Source organism: Xyrauchen texanus, chromosome 9 (assembly GCF_025860055.1).
Source record: "Xyrauchen texanus isolate HMW12.3.18 chromosome 9, RBS_HiC_50CHRs, whole genome shotgun sequence".
Lineage (NCBI taxonomy): Eukaryota > Metazoa > Chordata > Actinopteri > Cypriniformes > Catostomidae > Xyrauchen > Xyrauchen texanus.
The window spans coordinates 6,193,110-6,219,695 of record NC_068284.1 but is presented as its reverse complement, the minus strand read 5'-3'; the positions used below and the strand labels follow the sequence as shown (position 1 = coordinate 6,219,695).

The following is a 26,586-nucleotide window of genomic DNA, read 5'->3' as shown; positions in this document are numbered from 1 at the left end:
GGTGTCATAATGGTGTGGGGAATGCTTTCTTGGTATTTACAGGCCCAAGGTGTACAAATCAATCATCGCTTAAATGCACAGCATTTTTGAGTTGTTGCTGACCCTGTGCATCCCTTCATGTTCACAACTGACCCATCTTCTAATGGCTACTGCAAGCATGATTATGCATAATGTCACAAAGCAAAAGTTGTCTCAAACTGGTTTTATGAACATGACAATGAGTTTGCTGTTCATCAGTGGACTTCCCAGTCACCAGATCTGAATCCAATAGACCACTTTTGGGATGTGGTAGAACAGGAGATCGACAGCTTGAATGTGCAGCTGACAAATCTGCAGAAATTGTGCAGAAAAAGTGACGCAATCATGTAAACATGGACCAGAATCTCAACAGAATGTTTCAACCATCTTGTGGAAACCATGCCATGAATAAATGAGGCTGTTTTAGGAGCAAAGGGAGGCCCTACTCAGTATTAGTATAGTGTACCTAATGAAGTGCTCTGTGAGTGTGTAACCAGTGAAGATCATGAAAACATTAGTGTTGTACTCAACAAAGTACACTACGTGTCTTTTAATAAGCAATCTATAAGAGATATTAGTATCAAGGTGAAGGACGACCGAAACAGTGCAATCCCTTTTTCTTACGGAATAGTGAGTCAAATTTCACTTCAGACCAGTGAAACATTCAGATCTTTAAAAAGGTGTATTAAATCCCCTACAAAATGGATCCACAGGACTATGTAACTTACTTCCAAAATCAGGCCAGGGGAGGCCTGCTTGGTTACACCAGAGGGGATGTTATGAATGGAGCGGAATCAAAGGTTTGTTTAGATTGGCAGTTCCACCGTTAATAAGAGGATTCATTATCTTAAAACAGCCGCAAAAAAAAATTGTGACATTGTCACCAACCCTCTGATAACAAAATATAATAACGATAAAACTCTAGAATGATCCACCAGCAGTAAAGAGGGAGAGTGGTAAAAGGTAAAGAAAACAAAGCGCACGACAAAGAAATAATCAGTTACAAGGTGTAAGCGCAAGAGCACCGGGAAAGGAAAATAACTGAAAATATGGCTTATTGTAGGCTACAGCGAACTGCATTACTGTACAGACAGCATGCTAAAAAAAAAAAACACCCTTAAATGTAATAATTGTTAACCAAACAGTGGTGATATTTAACTAAATATAATATTACTTAATTTATGACAGATATTGAAGAGAAAAATACCATTTAAAATAGATTTATCTGCATTTTTTTTTCCGTAATGTCATAATTGTACATAAGTTAATTTAAATGGCTAATGGATCATTCATTACACCAGCCTAAAGCATTTGGTCAATAGCCATGATCACTTGGTCAGGAAATGTCAAACAAACAGTACTGCAGAAAATCACATACGTTTATAAAAACATATTCTGGTGTGTGCATAGAAAACCAACAATATGAAAACATTAGGAATCATATAGGCCTAAATCTCAACAATTATGCTGAGTGATTTTACTACTGATACCTTCTCTTTTGTCTGGTTTAACTGCACAGGTGAAGTACGAAGTATACATTTACCTGCAATACATTAAACCTACTAGAAATTTGTACTGGTGTAAAAACTAGCTCTGGTGTGTATTAGGATATTTTTATGACATTGGAAGATCACCTGAATTGCAATGGTTGTTTTATTATTTTAAACTTAATTCCCTCCCATGAACCGAAACAAACTAATTTCACAAGATAAAAAGGTTTTGACAAATCTGAAGAATTGGGAATTTCTGTGTTATCTGTCAGCAGAATAATATTTTATAATATAAATGCCCTATCTAGACCACACATCCATCAATTAATAGCACGTTTTCCTTTGGATGTTCGCACACCATAAACGGTGGCATTCATGACCATCGCTGGGCTACCCAGAGGACAAACATGACGTTATCCAATACAACGAGGTCAAATTTGCCCTTCTCTTACCTTAAGATTTCCAAGTTAGTAAAACTTGCTCTTAACAATTTTGTGAATTAAGTTTTCTGCAAAGACTTTTAGCTAGGAACTCTTCAGAAGAACGCCTTGTGAACACAGGCCCAGATTTAAAGTTAACAACATATTTCAAATCAGAAATTAAATTTGCAACAATGGTATTCGAAACTTGGCTTCTTTACCTCAAAAACAAAAATATTCAGGCTGGTCCAGCTAATGCGAATGCACATTCTCAAGTACACTGACAGGGAATTACTTTTTGACTCTTTTCAATGTGTTCTTAACAGTTGCCATATTTAGAGTTACGATTTCTCGTATTCATTTGTATAGGAAGGACCATTCTCATCCTTATAATGCCTCTCAAAATAGGCATATTGGTATGACCAAAACATACTTTTGTCCTCATTTCATCCATCCTATAAGAGTTAGCACCATTTCACTCTTTTAGTCTTTAGAACACTGCTGTAATTTCTGTTTTGAATAACACTTTGTTTGATCTTGTAGCGTTGGTTTTTTTCTAAAACTCTTCCCACACTGAAGGCATGTGAAAGGCTTCTCTACAGTGTGAGTTTTTAAATGGGCTTGCATACTTCCTTTATGTGTGAAACTCTTCCCACACTGATGGCAGGTAAACGGCTTCTCTCCAGTGTGAATTCTCAAGTGATCCATAAGGGAATATTTGTTGATAAAACTCTTCCCACACTGAGGGCATATGAAAGGTCTTTCCCCTGTGTGAATTCTCATGTGATAATTAAGGGCATTTTTGTCTATTAAACTTTTTCCACACTGAAGGCATGTGTATGGAGTCTCTCCAGTGTGAACTCTCATGTGCTCCTTATAACTTTTGTGGTGTGTGAAAGACTTTCCACACTGATGACATAAGTAAGGCTTCTCCCCAGTGTGAATTCTCATGTGGATATTAAGACTTCCTTTATGTGTGAAGCTCTTTCCACACTGATGACATGTGTAAGGTTTCTCTCCAGTGTGAATTCTAATGTGCCTTTCAAGGGTTCCTTTTACTAAGAAACTCTTTTCACACTGCTGACATTTGAAAGGTTTCTCTCCTGTGTGAATACTTATGTGCTTTCTAAGGGATCCTTTACGTGTGAAACTCCTTCCACATTGAGGGCAGGTGAAAGAACCTTCTGTTTTTGCTCTCTGAGTTTCTTTTCCAGAGTGTTTCTTTTCAGTCTGTGAGCAAATATAAGATATTTTTCCAGTCATGAAATCATCAGGTTTCTGATCCTGATGTTTCTCCTCCACTTCATTCAGTGCTTCACTTTCCTCTTTCAGATTCATCAGTTCTAAAATCAAAACATAAATTAGTTAACACAAGAGGAATTAAACAGAAAAGCTCAAATGAACCACAACAATAGAAGACAGCAACAGATATCAAGTTTTATAAGTTAGAATTATATTTATTTATACATGATTATTTGTATACTCAAGGTTAACTCTGTCATTCTCATATCAAGTGGCTTATCTTGAAACAGGCAATAAAGTTTCATCCACCCCCAATTGAAAATGAATTGTGCCCTAGACACACACCCTGACGAAGGCTTTAGCCGCAACGCGTAGGTGTATCTGTCACCAATTTTACTGCTAAAAGCCATGATTTAATAAAGGCTTCTTAACTTTTTTCTACACAATTCGAGTGCCTTGGAATATTTTTTTATTTTTGAGCTTAATTATCCCAAGCAACCAAAGAGCACCGAGATTTCACACCCTGTGCAGCACTTCTTTTGCATTCTTTGCTGTGATGAATTGTGCCCTAGTTGGTAACTTCTAAGCAGCGTCCACTTCCACTGCTTTATGTCTGCACATGAAAAATGTCTCCTCACCTGCTAGATGCCAGTAATGTTGTCTTTAGCAGTATATCTGAATTCTGGTCCAGGAATACCCCAACACTGCACAATTTGGATTTCTTCCTAATTTCACACACCCAATTCCATTTATGAAGCATCTACTAAAGAGCGGGAGTCAGTTGCACCAGCAATACACAAGTTACTACTTAGCCTAGTTGTGGCATAAATGTGCACCAAGTCACAATTTACTCACTATTAAATAAGCATTGCACCATTAACTTAAAATGAAACCCTATAAATTAAATGTATATGGAAGCCTCCAACCAGGAGTAACAATAAAACTTTTTGACTGATATTAAATGTCATCAATTAACTCGTGTTTTGCATGACAGACTTAAATCCTTTCAATGTATGAAGTTGACATTTACACTAGTTAAAATTCAGAGAAAGAACATGCTCCTCAGCATGAAACTGATCTAATGGCGCACTTGCAGCCTGTTGTATTAATATTTCTTTATTGCCCCTTATTTAAGATACAATCCCTGAATAATATATGATTTACATAATATATATAGCCTATTTAAACTACTTTTATTACACATCATATTTCAATGGGGATGTAATTTATTACAGGTGACAGTTGTGAGAAAACAAGGTTTAAACATTAACCATAACAATACAAAACTGAACTGCATGGCATTTTAACACTTGTTCAAATTTGAAGGCTGATTTTGGATCAATACAGGCAAACGTCATATTATGCAACTGATGGTCAGAGTGCCTATACTGACTCCTGTCAAAAGCACCTACAATGAGCATGGGAACTGGACCTTGGAGCAGTGGAAGGTTATCTGGTCCGATGAGTTGCATTTTCCTTTACATAACGTAGACGACCATGTTCGTGTCCGCCGTTTACCTGGGGAAGTGATAGCACCAGGATGCGCTGTGGGAAGATGACAAGCCAGTGGAGGGAGTATGATGCGTCCGACCATTCATGTGGACATCAATTTGACACGTGCAATCTACCTAAACATCATTGTAGACCAGGTACACTCATTCATGGCAATGGTAGTTGGCTCTTTGCATACATTGTTTAGGAATGGTTTAAGGAACGTGATTAAGCGTTCTAGGTGTTGCCCTTGCCTCCAAATTCCCCAGATCTCAATCCGTTGAGTATCTGTGGGATGTGCTGGACCAACAAGTCCGATCCATGGCGGCTCCACCTCACAACTTAAGGACTTAAAAGGATCTGCTGATAATGTCTTGGTGCCAGATAACACATGCCACCTTTAGAGCAGAGGTTGTGGTAGAAGAAAATCTTTATCCATCATTTTGAGGGGCTGAATTTAAAAAAATGCCATCATGGTCCATTTTCATCCATTAAAGCCTACTACACTCAGAGGCGTTGCATCTATATAACGGCACATACATGACAGTGGATAGGCTTAAATGATAGATTTTTGTATCCCCAAGCGCAAGTTCTACCTGTCAATCAAATGCTGTTCTAAAACAAGATTTTTATACTATGCCGGTTATGTGCGGCTTTAAAAAGGAAATTAACATCCGAGTTGAAAATTTGAAAATGCACATACATGTCGGAATTATCTGTCAATGTTTAAAAAAAAACACAACCCCAGTTTAAGAGGTCTTGTAGAGTCCATGCCATGGTGGGTTGGCGCTGTTTTGGTGGCATGTGGAGGACAAACACACATTAGGTGGTCATATTGTTTTGGCTCAGTGCATTCCTTTAATGTTCTTCAGCAATCATTAAATAAAAATCAAAAATGGGCACCAACCTCTTTGTTCCTCGGTATCTTCATTTTGCAGTCTGAATGGTTCTGTAACACTGATGTCCTCAGTCTCCTCTTTAACAAACTCCATCTTTAGTAGCACGCCAAGCAGATCCAATTCTAAGGATCAAAGGGGATGGGAAAATTATATGGTGCAAAATTATTTATATATATATATATAAATATAAGTGTGACGAGGAGGGTGGAAGGCCCGGGCCGTGACAACGCACACCTGGCCCCCAAATCAGCCAAGGAGAGGGATAAATGCGGCAGAACGAGGCAGTTTGGGAGAGAGCCCCATGCAGCTGCATTGTGCACGTTTGTGTTGTGTGTCTTTTTGTTTCATTAAATATTATTTTGATGGTTCAGCCGGTTCCCGACACCTCTCCCATCATTAACCATTGTTACATTGGTGCTGAATCCCGGGAAGGGGAGGGATTTGCTGTCATGGAGTCCTCGCCATAACCATCCACCCAAAGGAGCAGCCACAGCCATCCCCCGGAGGAGTTGCTGCCGACCTCCTGGACATGGAGAAATGGCCACCATCCGTAAGGGGAGCAGTGGAGACGCTGCAATGGCGACCGCCGCCAAAATGCGGAGGGGCGTTCCATCCACCAGGGGTAGGAGGACTGACAAATGTCTTTGGCTGCTGCATTGCATCTTATTCTAGTGTATCATCTTTATTCAATTTGCACTCTTGTAGTCTCTATGCCTGGGCCATCCGGTAACAATAAAAGACAAAGGCAATAACGTAAAACAATTAAATGTACCAATATATGTTGAGTGACTGTATAACCAAATATTTCTAAATAGCAGGCTATTTAAAAAAAATTCATAATATATTATGTAGCGGTTTCTTAAATATGTAAGGCTACAAAAGTAATTGTTTTAAAACAAAATGTAATTTATCTCTCTGCAATGGCACAAGTTAACATTTAAGTTAACAGTTAACTTTTAAAAAAAAAAAAAAGGTCATGGCTAAAAGTAAATTTCCAAAGCACTTCAATTTCAAATAGACAAAGTTGACGGCAGTATTCATAATTTTTTTAAATATTAGAACAGCAACATTCTAGGGTGTGGAAGATAGAAACCTTCAAAGGAAATGTTCACTTAAATATTCAAGAAGGAATTTGGAAAGCCCTGTGGAGTCCTGGAAGAAGGTTTTATGGACGTAGGACACTAAACTGAATAGGAGTTTTAGACACATGGGTCAGCAGTATGTGTGGAGTAAGAAAGGCAAGGTGTCAAGAATGACATGATTCCCACAGTTAAGAATGGAGTTGGGTCAATCCTGTTATGGGGGTGTTTTGCATCTGCAGGAAATGGCTATCCTGACTATGTGACTGATGCCATGGATCCTTTGAGGTATCATTTTGGCAAAAATAAGATGCCTTCTGTGTGTAAATTGAAGCTCGTGATAACTGGATTTTCAGCAAGACAATATCACCAAAGGCTACATCCAAGGTGTCTAAAATCTGGTTCAGGGATGGGTCGTGGAATGTCCTTGAATGGCTGTTTCAGTCCATCATTAAATCCCATTGAAAATCTGTTGGGATAAGGAAGCAGTGGCAGCACAGAAATCAAAGAATGTCAATGAGCTGGAAGCTTTTGCTCATGACAAATGTGTAAAAATTCCAATAGAGGTGTCCAAAGCCTGAGAACACTTACCTGAAACATTTAATGTTATTATGAATTCTCACAATGACTTATTTTATTTAAAAATTTGGGTAAACCAAACTCTTTTTGTTCTCAAAATCACTCAAATGTGTATTAAAAACTTTGTTTACTGAGGTTTTAGTTTGTAGTTTAATTCACATCAACAGACAGGCATAAAAAAAAAAAGGTGAGAAGGATACACCAGCAAAAAAAAATCCAATCCAATCAACTTTATATAGCACATATAGCACAACAAGGTTACCAAAGTGCTGCACAAAGAATAAATAGAAAATATAATAACACATAAAACATAAAATATGGGGGCCATTTTAATGTGTGAAGGCATGTCATTCCACAAAACAGTGTATGAGGGGTCTATTTTTAGTTTTCGTTTGACCAGACTCTCAAGGGCCCATCTTCTCTGTTTAGCAGCATGTCTCAGCCTTGCCCTCTTCTCCTCTTCAGCTGCCAGTTTTTTGAGATCCTGAGCACTACCTGATCCTTTTCAGCCACAGTTGAGCCTCTTTTCAAGCAGACTCTGCTGCTGTTGGCGTTTGTTAGTGGCTCCTGCTGAACGCCTCCCCATTTTTGACATAATTTCATCTGAAGAACTCAACTGCCGTCTTCACCCTGGATTGGAGGGTGTTCTTGACGGTCTGAATGGCTATTGAATGTTACACATTACGGGTAAATATACTTTATGGCATTTGCCTAGTACCATAACAGAGCACATAAAAATCAGGCGAGTGTACGTAATACGACTGCACAAAACCGTATCCGCAGGTGTAAAACAGTCCTCGTGAGGGAGCATTTCTGCTCCGGGACGCTCAAAACAGTATCTGGAGTGCCTTTCTGCTCCGTGAGCATGTGGCTGTGATGAGTGCTTTTTCAGGCATATTATGGGGAGAAAAAATTTGATCTTCTATTCGGACCAATATGGTACAGTACAATACAATTATTACATTAAAATCTGTATCTTTCTGGCCATGATCGTTTAAAATGTATAAAGTGCATTATTAATTTATCAGCATCATATTCAACATGTAAAACGGCAGTCAGGCTCATTTCTTTAAAAGCTAGCAGATAGGAGCTTGCTCCTGCTTGCATTAGCTTACATGTTGTATAGATAACGTGCAACAAGAGATAGATACAGACATGTTTTATCCTGTTGTTGACATTAGCCTACATTACATCCAGGTTGCTGCCACTCATCTCTATAAATGAACAATTAGCTTAGCTAACATTATTGGTTAATAACAGTGGGTTAAATAAAGAAATTGGCAACATCACTGTATCTGACAGGACCGTTAACATTGTAAGCTATCTTACCTCAGGCTTGCTTTCTGGCATGCAGTTCATTCGGCAGTGTGTCCAGTTGTCAGACTCGCGGTGTAGGAGACTTTGAAAAAAACCCGCCCTACTCTGACTTTAGACTCAGTCTAAAGTTGCAAAGTTTATGGTAACTATGCAGATATAGCAGGTAAATGCTGGCCAAAGCTATACATAATGTTTATAGACTAATTCCGATTTTTTTTCCACAAGTAAACAGTCACAGTATTCAGCTCTGAATTTTCTTTTATTCGTTTTAATTTTGCTAGAAGCTGGCATGACTTGCGTTGAAGGTGTTTGTGTAATTGCATAGTACTATATGTTAGCTAATATTCTAAATATTTGATTGAAATTTAATTACAATGTTTGAAAACATGTTAGATGCCATTCACATGCTGGATTGTGTTGTTGCGGTGCTAAAATTAGATGCAGCGCCAGAAGAGCGTGGACGACACAAATTCACTCAATTTGAACAGCCCCTCAGTGTAAGACTAGAACTCTAAAGTTTTATCACACTTGACAAGTCTTTATTATTTGTTACTGCAATTTTTTAAAGTATAAAGTCATCAAAATTAAGAAGTAAAGCAAAAACATGGAAGTTATGCAGTGACCAAAACAAATCAGATCTAATCTATTTGAACTTCTTCAGTATAGCCTTTTGTCTATTCCAGCTCTGCACACAGTTCATTCTCTCAATCAACTTCAGGTGCATCCTGGGATTCTTTTTAAACAGTATTGAATGATTTCATATGCTGAACAGATGTCTACTTTTCTAAAATAATAAATAAATAAAATAATAAGGTTTGTTAAGACAGCTATAATTTGGCACAGAAATAATCCCAAGTGTTTGACCATAAGTCTTAAAATCAACAGGTTTTGTCTTTTGCTATATTTTGCTATTGCTGTAGATAAATTGAGGATAACGGAGTTTAAAGTTATTAAGTTTAAAGTAACCATTTCAAGTGATTTTAATAAGAACACTAGGAAATTTACCAAGCAATTTGGGAAAATTAGTTTTAGAAAAGGTGACTTTAGCTGAAAGGTGAGAAGTTTGCATCCAGGGTTAAATATCACACCAAATCTGATATTTCCTGACAGAGAGATGTTTTTGAGTTTGATGAGGTGAAAGATTAAATCTTTGCCCAAAAAAAGAATGCTTAAATGATACAAACCACGGCAGAAACAAGAAGCGCGCACACACGATGAAGACAGGTAGGAGTGATAGGCATGGGGTTTAGCCTGCGTGATTTCAGGAATCCTAAAATCTATATTATTAAATACAAAGAAAGGAATATGATATTGTGTTTCTTTTAATAGCACAAACGTGCGACACCGGTTTGGGGCAATTTGGACCGCATGGGATGTAGAAAGGGACATCACACAGTCCAAAAGATTATGTCTAATATCTCAAACCGCACAAACATTAATTTTTGCAGGACAAATCAGCACAAACGAAAGGTAAAGATTTGGTAATTATTTAATTATACGGGGTGCCAAATTCACAGAAGGTGCTTTTCAAATGAGTTTCATCATGCAACACATTTTTAACTTGGCTGTGATATCACTGATGGGGCTTCTCCGCGCTTACCGCAAATATCCAACTAATCGATAATTAAATTGTCAAATTTTATTTTTTGACAAAAATCTGGGTTCCAGTGATGCATTTACAATAGAAGTGAATGAGGCAAATCCATAAACATCAAAATAGTCAATGTTTCAAAAGTACTGCCACAAAACGTAAACATGCATGTTAGTATAATGCTGTGACAGTGTAACATCGTTATCCCCAAAACGTCCGTAAAAACTATGATAAAAATAACAGCTCACATAACATGGGTTTTAAACTTTATGTAAGAAGAAAATGTTTATATTATTGCGCATCAAGGAGTGAGTGGACACTCGCATGATCTCACAGAGGCACAAAATCACTTTTTCAGACTTGACTTCCACTGATACACGTTGGTGGATATACTTTCCAAACTCCACCTGAGCAGCTGATTCTCTAGCTACTTTCAATAAACATCTGAAGATGCATCTCTTTCATGTGCACTAGATCCAATCCTACTAATGCACCAACTGTCTTGCTTCTAGGGCTGGGCAATATGGCCAAAGAAATTATCACGATATTGGTTTCATATTGTTTGATATCAATTTTTAATCACAATATACATTTCATACCATTAATGGGGGCAGAACTGCATCCACATGTTTGTTAGACCTCAAGAATGAATTAAACATAACTTGTTTGTTTACAAGTAAACTCCAGAGGGTAAGCTAACTTTAATGTTCACTAATGTTTAATGTTCACTAATGAATTTAATCCTACATAAGGTGCGTGACCTCTTTTTGGATGCAATTTCACCAATTTAATCATCTTCAGCTGACGTTTGACTCCACTTAAAGACTGTGATGCTCCACACTCCAGCTCAGTAGGTGGCGGTAATGGACAAAGCTGGATTGCCAATAAACATCAGTCTCTTGCCTTTGACAGTGTATGAAAAAACTGTCAAATAATGAAAAAAATATTTTCATGGATAATGAAAAAACTTTTAACTAAATAGTACATAAACTGCAAATAAACCGTACAAGGTGATATTGGAGTTGTGTTCAGTCAATATCTGTTGTACTGCAATGTCAGTGATGTCTTGTTCGTTACACAATGTTAAATAAGCTGTTAGGGCTGAAACAATTAGTCGACATTATTGACAACATCACAAAAATGTTAATTAAACTGATGAGTTTGGAAGAATTACACAGATCACAGTCTAGATGCACTCTAAACTTTCCAAACAGCTTCAGGTTGCAAAGTATGAGGGAATTATAATGTAAAAATACTAAACTAAATACTGAAGCTCTCTCGTTTCTGGAATAAGTGTTGTCAAAGCTCTTTAAAGGAAACAACTTGGCGTTACATTTTAAATGCAGTTTTAATGTGTTATAGCTTTATTAAAGATAAACTAATATGGAAGCAGGCTAAGTAATTTACTACAAACTCCGAAACTAGCATTTCTCTGTGCAGTCAGTGCCTCTACTAGGAGTTGCACGAATGTCCCAATCTAATGGGAGAGATTGAAACTGCACCCGGCTGATGAAATACTGTCGCAGGGACGTTCGTCCCTTGAGCGCACGCATGCTGCAGCTAGATTATAACGTGATGGCTCATGACTTATTGAATCATAATACATGTCACGGTGTAATTCTTATCGTGAAGAAAATGGGCGATACGCAGCTTTATTAATAAGAGAGAGTTTGTTTTTTGTGTTAAAGATGGTTTGAAGTGAACAGAAAGGTGAGAGAGGGTAGTCTTCGCCCCATTATACACTGCAACAAAATAAGCTTTTTATTAGGCTTGTTTTGCAATATAAATATCTAAAACTCCTTTAAAACAACATACATTTTCTTTTGCAACTATACTGCAGAAAAAAACATTATCGGAGAATGTTGAAAATAATATTAAAAATACAATATTTTTAAATATCTAAAATTATTTAGAAAAAAGATGCATTCATCTGAGAAGCAACATTTATGATATTTATACTTGCCTTTAGAGAATAGATATTGAATATAAGTATATTTTGACTTTACTGCACTCGCAGAAGTATAACCAAGTGAAAACAAATATACACTTATATACAAAATACACGTATTTAAGTCTAAATATCTTATATGTTGCTTCTCAAGTAAATTTAATTTTAAATGGAAAACCAGACAAAAACACTTGATAATAACAGGATTTTCTAAAGTGATTTTTTTAACTGAATTAAACTTAATAAAAAGTATTTTTACCTTTAAAACATTGAATGTCATTTAGAGGTGCTTTTAAAAGAGTATTTTTTCCTCTTTATTGTTAGCAAGCACGTTTAATACAACCTTTGAAGCCAGGGAACAAGCTGAATAATCGGTAAAAAACAAATGATTAATCATTGCAATAAATCGCATAAGTCATTTTAATAATCGTTAGATTAATTGATTATCAATACAATCGTTATTTGCAGCCCTATTAGCTGGATAGCTAGTGGCTACCGAGCATCATTACTGTTTGCTTGCTAATACTACAAACGGCTGATTTCATGACACTGATTCGGTTTGCTAGTTGTGTGTATAACTTTAACGAACTGCTTGCATTTTTTAGCGACACGTACCTGATCCGATAGTCTAAATGTAGAACATGAATAATATTCAATACTTAGCCTAAGTTTATGTATATTGATTTATTTCTCCACAAATATTTCTACGTGCTTCAAGACAAAAAGCTCATGTTTTTGCCTCCTTAGGATGAATTGCTTTAGCTATACTCCTCATTTGTAAGTCGCTTTTGATTAAAGTGTCTGCTAAATTACTATATTTACATGGAAACAAGGAGACTGAAGAAAAGCACTCTACAAGCAACAGTATGTAAGCATATATGGGAAAACTAATATCAAAACAGTCATTTTTAATGATATACGAACTTGTTTTGCTTTTGACCGTTCAGTTTCACATATTTATTTTCCCCCAAAACGTTTATTTATAATTTTTTTTTATATATGTATTTATCTTTTCAGTCATACTGTCTTTTGCAAATTATTTGATTGTTCATAATTTTTTTATTGCTTGCTTTTGTAACAACAATTACATATTTTACGTATATTAAAAAAAAACAATTATATTGTTTTATTGTTTAATGTTGAACAATTTGTACATTTATTGTTTGCTTTAGTTATTATTATTTTTTTATCCTTTACATATTTTCACACTTCTGTAAAGATTTGAGTACGTGTTCTCTAATATTCTCCAAGTTTGTGCCCATTGTGGAGAAATCCTCTCCATTATCTCAACTTCCTCGTGGATAAACACGGAGATGCTGCGCAAAAACGAATGTCGCGCGTTGTCATTAAGAAAGTTGCGGCAACATATGTTTACAACTAAAACGCGTAGATTCACAATGTAATCCATTACGGCAACATATACTTATTTTAATAGACTATCAAGTGACTTCTAAGAGAGTATCTTCAATATTAGTTTGCACAAACACATGAAATATTGTCACATAAACTGAAATGAAAATAAAAAACACTCACCAGTTTCAACACTCACAGCACAGTATCTTCATCTGTTTGTTCAGATCTTTCAGTGGAGCCTGCTGAATAAAAAATACATTTCACCCCGAACTGCCCAACAAACTGACGCAGCCCTTATGACGTCACAACTGCTTCAGAGATTCTTCTTCTTTGTTCTTCTTCTTCTTCTTCTTCTTCTTCTTTCCAATTTAACGGCGGTTGGCATCCAGCTTTTTGGTGCATTACCGCCCCCTCTGCTCCGGAGTGTGGATCAGATACTATAACTACAAAAACATCATTGTCCATTCTCTTTCCTACACTTACATAACCTTAATTCCCTTCAAATAAACACTCACACAAACAACAAACTTTATTTATCAATTAAATCCTATTGAAAACTCCCGCCTCCCTTAAAAAAGTCATCAATATTCTATTCTGTGTCCCATTTACTGCTCTTAATAACCCTTTTAATGTAATCTCTTGCACCCCAATCTGCCTCAACTTATTCTTCATCACCTGCCTCTGCATTTCATATCTCCTACACCTCATAATTATGTGCTCCACTGTCTCCTCTTCTTGACATCCCTCACACAACCCTGTCTGGTGCTTCCCTATCATCTTTAGTGTTTTGTTCAGCTGAACAGTGTCCCAACCTTAACCTCGTCATCACAGCCTCTTCTCTCCTATTCCCACTTCCCACCCTATCCTCTTTTACATTTCTCTGAATTTGGTATAAGTGCCTCCCTTTCTTCTCTCTATCCCACCTCTCTTGCCACCTTTTATTTATTTTCTCCCAAATTATGCTTTTAACCTCTGCTTTACTAATATTAACCTGCATTTCTACATTCCCTTTTGTTAAGCCCTTTTAGCCAGCCTATCTGCCATCTCATTACCTGTAATACCAACATGTGCTGGAACCCACATAAATTTAACCTGACATCCCATATGACTTAATCTTGTGTTTAATTGAAGTACTTCATACAGGATATCTTGCCGAGCTTTTGAATGGAATGACCTTAAACTTGCCAAGACTGATAAAGAATCAGAGCATATTAAAACCTTTTCCTGTCTAACCTTTTCCACCCATTGCAAAGCACTTAAAATTGCCAACATCTCTACAGAATATACCCCTAAATTATTAGATGTTTTTATACTCATTTCTACTTCTTTCCCTGGAATTGCCACCCCAAACCCTGTTTCTTCCGTCTCTGGTTTTTTGCACCATCCGTATAAATCTGCATAAATTCATTATAGTTTCCACCTACTCTGATATTAAATATACTTTTCAGATTAACTTCTTCCTTTCCCTTCCTTTTTTCCTCAAGCACATACCAGTCTACTTCAGGCCATGTCATCTTCCAAGGGGCAATCTCTGGAAAAACTACCGTAGGGCTTATTCTAAGATTAAATACTTCTAACTCTTTTGCTATATTATTTCCAATCTGACCAAAGTTTTCCTTTAACTTTCTTCCATTTTCCCAGCAATCCTGCAATACTGCTTTAGTGGGATCGCGAGTCATTATGGCCCTGCAATCCAGCCCAGTAATTTGCCATCAATTGATTCCTTCTTAATTCCAGTGGCAGTTCTCCCATTTCCACTTGTATGGCAGGTACTGAAGACGTTTTAAAAGCACCACAGCAAATTCTTAAAGCCTGATTCTGAATAACCTCCAGCCTCATTAAAAGAGACTTAGCTGCAGACCCAACCACTATACTACCATAATCCAACACTGATCTTATCAGAGCCACATATATACTCTTAGCGATGACCGACTGGCTCCCCACTCTCTTCCTGTCAAACATCTCATCACATTAATTACTTTTTTGCACTTGTCTTCCATTTTCTTTATATGTTCTGCAAACGTCAACCTTGCATCTAAAATCACTCCCAAAAACTTAATGGAACTTACCCTCTCCAACTCTCTCCCATACATCATTAGCTTAACTTCTTCCTGAATTATTTTCCTGGTAAAAAGACTGTCTGAGTCTTTTCTATTGAGAACCTAAATCCCCAGTCATAAGCCCATTCTACCACTTTATCAATTGCTTTCTGTACCTTCCTAATTGTGTACTCTATATTCCTTCCTCTTTTCCACATAGCCCCATCATCTGCAAACAATGATGTTCCAATGTCTTCTGAAACATTTGCAAAGACATCATTTATCATTATAATAAATAACAAAGGACTTATCACACTTCCTTGAGGAGTCCCATTCCCAACCTCATATTGACTTGACACTTCTGCCCCTATTCTCACTTGAATTTTCCTACCAAACAGAAAATCTTTTATCCAGTTAAACAAATTCCCACCTATACCTATTTTATCTAACTTGATTAATAGCCCCTCCTTCCACAACATATCATAAGCCTTTTCAATATCAAAGAATACTGCAACTACAGTCTCTTTAATTGCTTGTGCCCTTCTTATTTCAGTCTCTAATCTCACTACTGAATCCATTGTGTTCCTTCCCTTCCTAAAACCACTCTGATAACTTACCAGTAATCCTCTTTTCTCCATTTCATACGACAATCTCTCTGTTATCATCCTCTCCATTATCTTACACAAGTTAGATGTTAAGGCAATTGGTCTATAACTTATGGGTTTACTTGGATCTTTGCCAGGTTTCCTAATTGGAATCACTACTGCTTCTTTCCATGCAACTGGCAGTTTTCCCTCCTTCCATATCTTGTTAAAAGTTCCAGTAACTTAAATAGTGATCTTTCACCAAGATGTTTTAACATTACATAACACACCTGATCCTTTCCTGGAGAAGTAGGCTTTGCTCTTTTAATCGCTCTAACCAATTCCGCCAGAGAAAAAGGCTCATCAATGACACTACCAGTCTCTTCCTTCCTATTTAACGCATGCATATTTTGATTTAAAGTTACTGACCTTCTCCTTCTCTCTTCTTCTGATAAATTTTCTGAACTGTGTATCTTTGTAAACGACTTTGCCATTATTTCTGCCTTTTCCAGATTGGTGACACCTATCTCCTCCTCTAATGTCAATACTGGGTACTCCCACTGTCTCCTATCTCCACCCATCCTCTTTATCATAGACCATACCTTACCCACCGGTGTTGACCTTCCAATTTCATCACAAAATTTACTCCAACTTGCCCTCTTTGCCTGCCGAATAGTTCTTCTCACTTCTGCCTGCGCTTTTTTATACTGAATTAATGACTGCATATTGTGATCCCTCTTTACTAGTTTAAGCGCTTTATTTCTTTTCCTCACTGCCTTTTGACACTCTTCATTCCACCAAGGCACCAATTTCCGATTACCTCTGTTTTTCCCCTTAGGAATAGCTTCTACCGCTGCCATTATGATTGCTGACGTAACTTGGTTACTTATCTCCTCTATACTTCCTGCTGTTTCAATCCTAGTCATTATTTCTTCACTCATCCTCTTGAATTGATCCCAGTCTGCTTTCCCAAATATCCACTTTGGGATCCTTTCTTCTACCCTTATTTCTTCCCTCCCACCTACTCTGCATAAAACTGGGTAGTGATCACTACCCAGTGTAGTTGTTTGCCATACCTCCCATCTAGTATTTCCAGCCAAAGTGTTAGAAACTAATGTTAAGTCTAATGCAGATTCCATTCCTGTTACTAAATTTACCCTAGTTCCCCTTCCATCATTCAGACTGACCAATTCTCTTTCATCCATCAATTCTTCAATTATCTTACCATTTGCATCTGTTTGTCCTCCCCCACACAGGGCTATGAGCATTAAAGTCTGCACACCAAATTACTTTTTGTCTATCCTGACCTTGAATACTTAATAAATTATCAATCATCAACCTTTTACATGGGTTATAGTAGTTAATAACACTTATCCCTCCCCTCTTTCCCACACCTCCACCGCTATATATTCCTGCTCATCTCCCATTTCTATTAACCTATAAGTCAATCCAAGCTTTATAAATGTTGCACACCCACCTCCTCCTCCATCAATCCTATCTTTCCTAATCACAGTGTATCCATGAATTACAAAATCAAGACTTGGTTTCAGCCAAGTTTCCTGTATACACATCACATCTGGTTTCTCTTCCAATTCATTTATGAAATGCTTAAATTCTTGACCATTCGCCATTAAGCTTCTAGCATTCCATTGTAAAAGAATTACCATTAAAATGATTAACCAACCCATGACGCTTCTTGACTTGACTGAATAGTAAGGTTCTCTCTTACTTCTTCCCACGTCAGTCCTACCAGTCCTAAATGATTAACTGCAGCTTTAACTATCAACTGGATTTTTTCATTTTTTGATTTAACTTCTGCAGTGCTATTAATCACCCCTGCTATGAATGTAACTAGATCTCTTTTTCCCACATACATTCTTTCATTGGTTCTTTGATATTGTACTTGTTCTTCCACAACTTCTGGCTCTCTCATTACATCTACCCTCTCTTTTGACACTCTTACAGCTTCAGCATAGGATATCCTTTTCTCCACTATTATCTTTTGAATATTAGTCTCCCGTCTCATAATTTCACACCCTCCATATGCCACATTGTGGGCACCTCCACAACTGCAACATTTTGGTGGAATCCCTGTACCACACTTCCCATATTCATGGTCTCCTCCACATCTAGCACACCTTCTCTGCCTATTACAATTCTTTGCTGTGTGCCCAAATCTCTGGCAGTTAAAGCACCTCATCGGCTTTGGTACAAACATCCTGACTGGATAACTCATAAAACCCAAGAATACTTTCTTTGGAACATGTTCTCCTTCAAATTCTACTGACACCGATTCACTATCTCTCATCACTCCTTCCTTTGCTGATTTCAATCTTTGTACATTAAGTACTTTCCCTCCTTTAATATTCCTTTTTAATTCTTCCATGCTAATACTTATTGGCACCCCGTTATCACTCCTATGTTTCCACCTCCCATCCGAGTTCCTACCCTTCCCGTATTTTCCACCTTGCATTTTCCTATCTCTTTAACTTTTAGCGCTTTTTCCATTTGCACTGCATCAGCACATCTCACCAATAAATTGCCATCATTTAGAACCTTTGCATATTCGATATCCCCTATCTTGTTTGCCAGAGTTGATGTTAGCACTAGTGGGCTAACTTTCTTCATACTCCCTGATTCTTTTCATTAAATCTTATTATGACTACATACTTTTCCTCTCTTTCTTTTTGAACCATACCTTGCCCTCTACTTCACTTTCTGTATCATTATCTTTCTCATTCCTGACTCTTTTATTCCCTTTGGTTCTTTTGTCACTCATCCGTCCCCTACTTTCTTCCCTTTCTTCATCTTCTCCATCATAATCCATATTATTCCAGCCACCTACCTCTGATCCATTCACGGAGCAGTCGTGCTCAACCGCCCTTCCAATTCGATCACAAGAGTTTGGTCTTACTGTAAAGTGTGATTTATAATCGTGTAAACACCCTCTTCGGCGCAGTCACCCTTCTTCTTTGTTAATGGAGTTTAACTCATTAGAAGCATTACCGCCACCTACTGATTCAAGAATCAAGATAGCTTTATTGACAAGGTAAAAGAAAAGATTTACATTGCCAAAGCTTAGTAACCTTAAATATACATACATACATACACATTTACACACATATGCATGCAGTTAAAGAAAAACCCAGCCAACATTTCCATGTGGGATTCAGATGGGCAACCCAAAAGGGACCCAGAGAAATTTGTCAATTTTTTTCCAAATGAGCCCCATGTTTGTCAGCCCATATGGGCAAATCATGGGGAAATGGTGGGGCTTAAATGGGGCTCATGTAGGTTTGCGTTATATGGGGCCACTTGGGTCCCAAAAGTTGCTAATAATGGGGCCATGGTGGGCTAAACCATTACCCTTATGGGGCCTGCATGGGTGATCACACTGGACCCACAATGGCCCCTTATTAGGCCTATGTCCCCTTATATGGGGTTTTTGTGGGACCACATTGGGTTAAATGTGGGCCCCATTTACATGTATTAAATAAATCTGATTCCCATGGGTCAATTTAATGTGCTACTTTGTATAATTCATTTTCAGATAACTTAAATTCTCAGATAACAATGTTTTTGCAAACCTGTACCAGACCAAACCAAGAATATGTGTCACTCTAAAGTTTTAATGTCCAAGAAATTACATGTTCTTGCATTATTTTATGATTTAATCACTTTTGTCTTAGGCACTTAAGATGTTTCACAAAAAAAAAAAAAATGTGTCTTAAGATGGTTAATTATATCTTCAGCTTTAGTGTGTCAAAGGGAAAATACATTTTAGACTCCCAAACATTACTTTTTCAAATGGAAAAAATTTGAATAGAAGAAGAGGGCACTCTGCAAGAGATGGCATTGCCTCCATCTTTTTTGCTGAAGTTTGTTTGTGTAGCAGCACTCCTTCGGGACATTGTTGTGGATGAATCTGCAAGTCCTTTGTGCGTATGCCTCCCATTGGTTGGAGTTCGAATTGTGGAGTATTTCTTGCAGGACATTGGAGCGATTGTATCAGTTGTTGCACTCATGTAGCAGTCGAATTAGCCGGCTCATTGACTGTCATGTGTGCTGGTTCCGCTAGTGGCTGGAGTTTGTTTTGTGGAGGAACACACCATCGGGACAGTTTTGAGGATGAATCTACACGTTCTTTGTGTTTATTCTGCCTATTGGCTGGAGTTTGTTTTATACATTATCTTCTGTTGTGTCATTTTGTCTTACAAAATGTTTATCAAAACACCGAACTTCAGCAATCTGACGGCAAAGTTGTCGCGGGGGCTCTCGTAGGCGTACATGGACTGTTTGAGTTTAGATGGATGGACGCTAGTTGGCACTGTCGTGCATGGGGTTAAAGAACACACTTTTCTTTTTGTTTGGTTTGGGGGAAGTTTGGGGTTTGATTGTTGCACTAATGTTGGAATGTGGTCTTTATAATTTTATTTTTGACACAATTTTTTAATATATAAAAATGTAAAATGTTAGAATGAGTGTACTGTCTCTCTCTACGTGCAATGTGTATGTGTTGGGGCACCTATAAAATGAAGGAAAGTTATTTATCTTCTTAAACATAAGAAATATGATATAGCGTTTCTTCAAGAAATGCATATTTCCCCTCAGGAAGCTGAAAAATTTGGGAAGATATGGGGTGGACAAAGATTAGTAAAGATTAGATTAGAAAATTAGTAAGTGTCATTATTGTTTTAGCAGAAATTCAGGGGCAAAGTTGGATTTTGGCTAATATTTACACACCAAACGATGATCAGGGCTTTTTTATACATCTTTAAGGGATGCTGCAAGCCACTGGCACACTTCATGATATAATATTGGGAGGAGACTTTAATCTACTGATGGACTGTACTGAGTCCTTGATCATAGTAAGGCAAAATTGTGTAAGCCCCCTAGAGAAATATTGACGCTTCACAGGATGTGTAAATATCTTGGAATTACAGATATTTGGAGACTTTTGAACCCATCTGGTAGGGACTATACATTTTTCATCAGTTCTTAAGATTTATTCTAGAATAGATTTTTTTCTATCTATTGTTGATTGCTCAGTTGGAAACATCTTAGTCTCAGATCACACCCTGGTGAGTTTAGAGGTGTTGCCACATACACAGAAAAATAAAAACACATAGTTGCTGCTTTAATGTATCCCTTTTGCAAAATCCTGAATTCCAACAAATGTTAAAGGCTGAAATCAATGTTTATGTGGAGACCAACTTGTCCTCAGTATCCTCTGTGGGTGTAGCTTGGGAGGAGTAGGGGTCATACGACACCATGCCTCATTCATCAAAAAATCCAAAGCACAAGTACTTGTGGAATTGGAAGGGAATATTAAAAGTGCTGAAGCAGAGCTGAAGCACTGAATGTCATCTGATGGCCTCAGATAATTGACCCGATTGAAATACAGATATACAGGTCCTTCTCAAAAAATTAGCATATTGTGATAAAGTTCATTATTTTCCATAATGTAATGATAAAAATTAAACTTTCATATATTTTAGATTCATTGCACACCAACTGAAATATTTCAGGTCTTTTATTGTTTTAATACTGATGATTTTGGCATACAGCTCATGAAAACCCAAAATTCCTATCTCAAAAAATTAGCATATTTCATCCGACCAATAAAAGAAGTGTTTTTAATACAAAAAAAAAGTCAACCTTCAAATAATTATGTTCAGTTATGCACTCGAATACTTGGTCGGGAATCCTTTTGCAGAAATGACTGCTTCAATCGCGTGGCATGGAGGCAATCAGCCTGTGGCACTGCTGAGGTGTTATGGAGGCCCAGGATGCTTCGATAGCGGCCTTAAGCTCATCCAGAGTGTTGGGTCTTGCGTCTCTCAACTTTCTCTTCACAATATCCCACAGATTCTCTATGGGGTTCAGGTCAGGAGAGTTGGCAGGCCAATTGAGCACAATAATACCATGGTCAGTAAACCATTTACCAGTGGTTTTGGCACTGTGAGCAGGTGCCAGGTCGTGCTGAAAAATGAAATCTTCATCTCCATAAAGCTTTTCAGCAGATGGAAGCATGAAGTGCTCCAAAATCTCCTGATAGCTAGCTGCATTGACCCTGCCCTTGATAAAACACAGTGGACCAACACCAGCAGCTGACATGGCACCCCAGACCATCATTCCTTCTCCCCAGTCTTCCTCCAGACTCTGGCACCTTGATTTCGAATGACATGCAAAATTTGCTTTCATCCAAAAAAGTACTTTGGACCACTGAGCAACAGTCCAGTGCTGCTTCTCTGTAGCCCAGGTCAGGCGCTTCTGCCGCTGTTTCTGGTTCAAAAGTGGCTTGACCTGGGGAATGCGGCACCTGTAGCTCATTTCCTGCACACGCCTGTGCACGGTGGCTCTGGATGTTTCTACTCCAGACTCAGTCCACTGCTTCGGCAGGTCCCCAAGGTCTGGAATCGGGTCCTTCTCCACAATCTTCCTCAGGGTCCGGTCACCTCTTCTCGTTGTGCAGCGTTTTTGCCACACTTTTTCCTTCCCACAGACTTCCCACTGAGGTGCCTTGATACAGCACTCTGGGAACAGCCTATTTGTTCAGAAATTTCTTTCTGTGTCTTACCCTCTTGCTTGAGGGTGTCAATGATGGCCTTCTGGACAGCAGTCAGGTTGGCAGTCTTACCCATGATTGCGGTTTTGAGTATTGAAACAGGCTGGGAGTTTTTAAAATCCTCAGGAATCTTTTGCAGGTGTTTAGAGTTAATTAGTTGATTCAGATGATTAGGTTAATAGCTCGTTTAGAGACCCTTTTCATGATATGCTAATTTTTTGAGATAGGAATTTTGGGTTTTCATGAGCTGTAAGCCAAAATCATCAGTATTAAAACAATAAAAGACCTGAAATATTTCAGTTGGTGTGCAATGAATCTAAAATATATGAAAGTTTAATTTTTATCATTACATTATGGAAAATAATGAACTTTATCACAATATGCTAATTTTTTGAGAAGGACCTGTAATACTATTTTGTCGTGGAAGGTGGAGTTTTGTCAATTCAGGGCAAGAGAGTCTTGCTTTGAGTCAGGGGACAAAGCAGGGAAGCTTTTGGCTAGATATATAAAGCAGAGAGATTCTTTTTCTACCATTCCTTCAGTGAAATCTGCTGGTGGTGAAATACTTACCTCGGCCATTGATATTAATAATGCTTTTAAAGAATTCTATCTTTATCTCCACAGTTCCACATCTTCGTCTACTGATGAAGATATTAGAAACTTGGTGGAACCTTTAGAACTCCCTAAACTGACGACTGAGCAAAAAAATTATCTTGATTCTGAGATAACCTTGGAGGAGCTTGGCATAGTAATTAAGGCCTTGCCTACAGGCAAGGCTCCAGGGACAGACAGCTTTGCTGCTGAATTTTTTTAGATCTTTTTTTAGAATTTCTTTTTAGATTTTTTTTAGCTTTAGATTTTTTAGATCTAACTGGCTCCACATTTGTTTGAAATCTATACAGAATCATTAAAAAATAGAAAGCTTCCGCCAACCATGATGCAAGCCCGGATAAGACTAATTCTTAAAGAGGACAAAGATCAAAGCGAGATCAAGAGTTACCGTCCAATTTCCCTGATCAAGCTAGATGTAAAAATATTGTTCAAAATTCTGGCTAACCAATTAATTACATTTATGACATCTCTTATACATATAGATCAGGTGGGGTTTATTTGGGGCCGCAGCTCTTCTGATAACATTAGGCGTTTCATCAATATCATGTGGTCAACCTCGGGACTCCTATCCTGAGGTCACCAGAACCGGCTGGATCCAGCACCATTCCTGCTTCATGTTGGACTCCACTGCTACATGTCGCAGAATGATGATGACTAAATGCAGCCGGTGCCAGCCAAACATCACTTCAATCTATTATGACGGACTTCAGAGGATGAAATGATGCCAACTCCAACCTGCATCACTTCGGTCTATAGATGGACTACGATCTTGAAATGGAATGCATAGACTAACTATTGCCAACAAAAGCCTTCATCAGCCAATTAACAAGGACAATTGCATCTATGTGAACTTCTGCAATTAATCAAGATGGACTTCAAAGACTTTGGTCATTAATCTTACAGTTCAAACACAATCGATGTTTAATCACTGACCCTTAACACTTAGTTTAATAATTTTAAACCATGATTTTAACTATACATAATTAATATTTACATTACATTCAAAATGTTAGCCAGAGGGGAACTGGCCCCCACAGTGAGTCTGGTTTCTCCCAAGGTTATTTTTCTCCATTAATCAACATCTTATGGAGTTTTGTGTTCCTTGCCACAGTCGCCTACAGCTTGCTCACTGGGGTTATTAATACAATTATAATTTAATTATTTTTAAACACTATTAAAAATTGTATTTTATCGAAATTACACAATGATGATTAATCGACTTTATAGACATTACAGTTTTATCGTCTGTTAATGCTGATATTCTGTAAAGCTGCTTTGAAACTGTTAGGAATTCCTTGTCTTGTTTCACTGTTGCCCTCTTTCTGCCATTTTTGTCACCTTTGCATTCCATAGTTTTCACTTTTGTCCCTTGTTTAGCTCCACTGTCTCACTTTCATCGTTTAAGACTACACTTCCCAGAATCCACCTGCCATCATCACTGCCATTTTGTTCATTGTTTTCACCTGTGTCTCATTTGTATTATCACTCCCTGTGTATTTAAGCCCTGCTTTTTGTTCACTCCTTGTCGTTCGTTGAATGTTGTTGTTAGCCTGGTATGTGTTTCCTGCCCGTGTTTTCTAGTTTTATGTTTTATTTCCCCATTGAGGGTTTTTCCCTTTGTTCCCGTGTTTTGCCTGTTTGTTTACTTAATAAAGTTGAACTGCGATTGGATCCGCATCTCCTTGTCTGCTTCGCTGCCTCCATTCGTAACAGAACGAACGACCAAACATGGATCCAGCGGTTCGAAAAGCGAGCTGTCAGCTGCTCAGCCTTAGTCAGGGAAATCGTCCGGTGGAGGACCACATCCGCGATTTCCTCGCGATTGCGAGTGCCACCGAATTCCCTGACTCCGACCTGGTGGGGTTTTTCCGGGCGAGCCTGAACAGTGCGCTCAGGAGCGGTTGCCACAGGCAGCAGCGGCTGGGCGCTCCAGCGCTCGTGGAGGAGACTCTGCTGGCTTGCGGTTCACCGTTTACTGTGGGCGTCATCGAGGAGAACCCTGCCACTCCTCCCACAGTGGTAACTCTCCCTTCGCCCGTGGTTCGTCCCTTCACGCCTACCACGGCCAACAAGCCAGCGTTGCCAGCTTCGTCCGCCCGGTGGAGGGGGAGAAGAGGAAAGGCTTCTGCTCCCCAGTCTCCGCCTGCCCCGGTCTGCGAGCCAGAGCCCTCGCCTGCCCCGGTCTGCGAGCCAGAGCCAGAGCCTGCCCCGGTCTGCGAGCCAGAGCCCTCGTCAGCTAAGGTCAGTGAGCCAGTACCTGTCGCCTCAGAGGTCAGTGAGCCAGCGCATACCACAGTCAGTGAGCCAGTGCCTGTCACCTCAGAGGTCAGTGAGCCAGCGCATACCACAGTCAGTGAGCCAGCGGCTGTAGCCTCGACCGTCCCTGAGCCAGCGGCTGTAGCCTCGACCGTCCCTGAGCCAGCGGCTGTAGCCTCGACCGTCCCTGAGCCAGCGGCTGTAGCCTCGACCGTCCCTGAGCCAGCGCCTGTAGCCTCGACCGTCCCTGAGCCAGCGCCTGTAGCCTCGACCGTTCCCGGGCTAATGCCAATAGCCTGGACTGACCAAAAGCCAGCGCCAATGGTCATGCCCGTCCTAGAGCCTAAGCCCCTCGAGCCTCCCGAGCTTCCCAGAGCTCCGCCTTCCAAGCCTCCCGAGCTTTCCAGAGCTCCGCCTCCCGAGCTTTCCAGAGCTCCACCTCCCGAGCTTTCCAGAGCTCCGCCTTCCGAGCTTCCTGAGCTTTCCAGAGCTCCGCCTTCCGAGCTTTCCAGAGCTCCGCCTTCTGAGCTTCCCGAGCTTTCCAGAGCTCCGCCTCCCGAGCTTTCCAGAGCTCCGCCTCCCGAGCTTTCCAGAGCTCCGCCTCCCGAGCTTTCCAGAGCTCCGCCTCCCAATCCTCCCAGGGCTCCGCCTCTCGAGTCTTCCAGGGCTCCTCTTGAGCCTCCCAGGGCTCCGCCTCTCAAGTCTCCCGAGCCTCCCAGGGCTCCGCCTCAAGTCTCCCGAGCCTCCCAGGGCTCCTCTCGAACCTCCCAGTGCTCCGCCTCTCAAGCCTCTCGAGCCTCCCAGGGCTCCACCCCTCAAGTCTCTTGAGCCTCCCAGGGCTCCGCCCCTCAAGTCTCTTGAGCCTCCCAGGGCTCCGCCTCTCAAGCCTCTTGAGCCTTCCAGGGCTCCGCCTCTCAAGTCTCCCGAGCCACCCAGGGCTCCTCCTCCCAAGCCTCCTAGGGCTCCGCCTCCCAGGGCTCCATCTCTCAAGTCTCTCGAGTCTGCCAGGGCTCCTCCTCCCGAGATTCCCAGGGCTCCGCCTCTCGAGCCTCCCTCTGCTCTGCCTCCTGAGCCTCCCACGGCTCTACCCCCTGAGCCTCC

The 26,586-nt window shown here is 39.4% G+C and overlaps 1 protein-coding gene across 1 annotated transcript in view; it reads right to left on the bottom strand.

The window, feature by feature from the left end:
- Window positions 1–1,170: 1,170 nt before the first annotated feature.
- The window catches only part of LOC127648990 (zinc finger protein 721-like), a 75,779-nt gene continuing 50,363 nt past the window's right edge, over window positions 1,171–26,586 (bottom strand). Inside the window, exons 6-8 of the mRNA XM_052133864.1 lie at window positions 13,607–13,632; window positions 5,568–5,681; window positions 1,171–3,270 (exon numbers count right to left, since the gene is read on the bottom strand). Coding sequence (XP_051989824.1) covers window positions 2,411–3,270; window positions 5,568–5,681; window positions 13,607–13,632 — 1,000 coding nt within the window. The 3' untranslated portion in view covers window positions 1,171–2,410. The remainder of the gene's footprint in view (window positions 3,271–5,567; window positions 5,682–13,606; window positions 13,633–26,586) is intronic.